At 47.5% G+C, this 2,087-nt stretch overlaps 1 protein-coding gene across 1 annotated transcript; it reads left to right on the top strand.

Moving 5' to 3' along the window:
* Positions 1 to 7: 7 nt before the first annotated feature.
* LOC125503051 (phospholipase A1 member A-like) lies at positions 8 to 1,731 on the top strand. Its single transcript, XM_048662783.1, has 5 exons — positions 8 to 561; positions 613 to 798; positions 854 to 1,090; positions 1,160 to 1,328; positions 1,383 to 1,731. Exons 1-5 carry the CDS (start codon positions 498 to 500, stop codon positions 1,513 to 1,515), a joined length of 789 nt encoding a protein of 262 aa, XP_048518740.1. The 5' UTR covers positions 8 to 497; the 3' UTR covers positions 1,516 to 1,731.
* The last annotated feature ends 356 nt before the right edge of the window (positions 1,732 to 2,087 follow it).

Below are 2,087 nucleotides of genomic sequence, written 5' to 3'. Positions count from 1 at the left end.
TTTTCGTGGGCTGAAAATTGTCTCGAGTTATTGCTCGCAGCCACTGTTTTAACAACCCATCGTCTTTTGGGAAACTGAACACACTCACTGTTGATTTTCCACTATAATTTCCTTTGCACTTGAGTACACAGCACTTATAGGGCATTTTACAATATTTATTTAAAAAACACAGATATAAAACACTCAAAACACACTTTGGAGCTTAATTTTAGAGCCTGCAATCGATTACAATCACCGTTAGCAAACTTACGAACCACTAGACATCACGAAACACAGCATCTTCTGTGTTATGTGCGCTGTGCCGCTGTATCAATACGGTGTCGCTGTGTCAACACCTGAAACGCCACTGTGTTACCTAGGCCTATCAAAAACTCCCCAAAAATTCCACATGCTATCGCTCCAGATACGTCCTGTACACGAACGGCGAGAAGCAGGTTTATAGTCATACTCAAACTGACTGGTTGAGGCAAAGCATTTGGGACCCCTTGAAGGAAGACATGCTGTTGGTGCATGGATATGCTGGAGGCGACGACACTTTACCAATTAACGTCCTGAGAGATGGTAAGAGGAACAGGTCCAATTGGAGCGAAGTTTCCTAAGTTTCTCCTGCAGCGTACATTCGGAATGGCTCCTACAACACCTGGGTGCTCGACTGGGGGGCCCTGGGCGAAGCCCCCTGCTACCGGGCGGCTGTAAGCAACATGCGGGCGGTGGCTAGATGTACCGGAGACTTTCTGACCATGCTCAGAACCGCCGGATTGCCTACGGAAAAACTCACCTGCGTAGGGCATTCGTTGGGTGAGCCATTTGGGCTGCAAAACTTGGCTCTGCCCCTCAACCTGCAATGTTCCAGGCGCTCACATATGCGGCTTGATTTCCAAGTACGTGCTGTTCCGAATGCACCGGATCGTCGCTCTGGACCCAGCCAGGCCGTTGATCACCAACCAAGTGAAGCTGAATTCTGGAGACGCTGCAGCTGTCCATGTGCTGCATACGAACGCAGGCCACTATGGGGAGGGCGGGCGTGGTGGGCATGTGGATTTTTGCATCAACGGAGGCCGAATCCAGCCCTATTGCGAAAATGGCGATAGTAAGTGATCCTGATCCTGATCCTGATGGCCTCAACGGGGAGCCTAAACGAGTAGAATTCATTGTTTAGTTGATGCCCAGTTGTGCAGCCATATTTGGGCGATTTGCTACATGGCGGAGAGTTTGGTGCCTCATTTGCAGAAGAAGGCGGAACCATGCGCGAGGAGGTGCCCATCGGGGCCCAGGCCTGGCAACAGAGTGGGCATCCCAATGATGATGGGCCAGTCCACTCCTCTGACGTAAGTCTCAACATTTTGCAACTAAATCCTCTACTAAAATTGTCTACTCCTTAGAGCTGCAGGCTCTTATTGCATACACGATAAGGAGCCTCCCTACTGCCCGAAGAAAGCTGGCCACATTGGCGACTCCAGATGCTGCTTGAAGCCCCCAGAATCTCCGCCTCCTGCAAGGCGCTTTTGGGGCTGATGGGGCGTGGAATTACCCAATTTTTGTACATATAGCGGGAATTTACATTACGGAGACTTAAGTAGGTATATGGGGTGATTTGTTCATGGACCTGGATGGCTTGGGGGGTGGAGGATGGAGCAAACTAATCGTTTTCTCGGGGAGTTGAGGGGAAAACAGACTGCAGTCCAGTGCGCATTTATAGATGTAAAATGAATAAATTTCTGTTTTTACTTGGTTGTTGGTGTTTTTGTTCTGGCAAACTCGCCAATGGAAGTGGTTTTGGTATTGGAAAACTTCCAGTGKGWCCCAAAGCGATTTGTCAGCAATTTTTTGCAGAAAATTCAGKKTYTTTCTATTCACCTRAGAGCTAAGTGCTTGTAGCCATTCTGCGGAAAATGTTTGGCAGTTTTGATTGAAAAATGCTRCAAAATTTACTCAAAAACATGGGAATTGASGAAACTGAATCAGAAGTTTTCCTGATGYATTCCTCTGCAGTTYCGTCCTCTAGAGAACTTTTCGATATTTAAAAACGCGTTGAAAGTCTCAAAACTATTCCATTTATCCACAAAAACTTTTGATGCGTGTTTTTG

This window comes from Dendroctonus ponderosae, unplaced genomic scaffold (genome assembly GCF_020466585.1).
Source record: "Dendroctonus ponderosae isolate FM_Combo_2020 unplaced genomic scaffold, Dpon_F_20191213v2 Dpon_F_20191213_1166, whole genome shotgun sequence".
In the NCBI taxonomy this organism is placed as follows: domain Eukaryota; kingdom Metazoa; phylum Arthropoda; class Insecta; order Coleoptera; family Curculionidae; genus Dendroctonus; species Dendroctonus ponderosae.
This window is presented reverse-complemented; position numbering and strand designations above follow the sequence as displayed.

Excerpts from the sequence above, each read along its gene's own strand:
- LOC125503051 (XM_048662783.1), top strand. The coding sequence starts at position 498 with ATGCTGTTGGTGCATGGATATGCTGGAGGCGACGACACTTTACCAATT. Across the intron at positions 562-612 it reads AATTAACGTCCTGAGAGATG|CGTACATTCGGAATGGCTCC; the intron begins GTAAGAGGAACA and ends TTTCTCCTGCAG. Across the intron at positions 1,329-1,382 it reads GGCCAGTCCACTCCTCTGAC|AGCTGCAGGCTCTTATTGCA; the intron begins GTAAGTCTCAAC and ends TCTACTCCTTAG.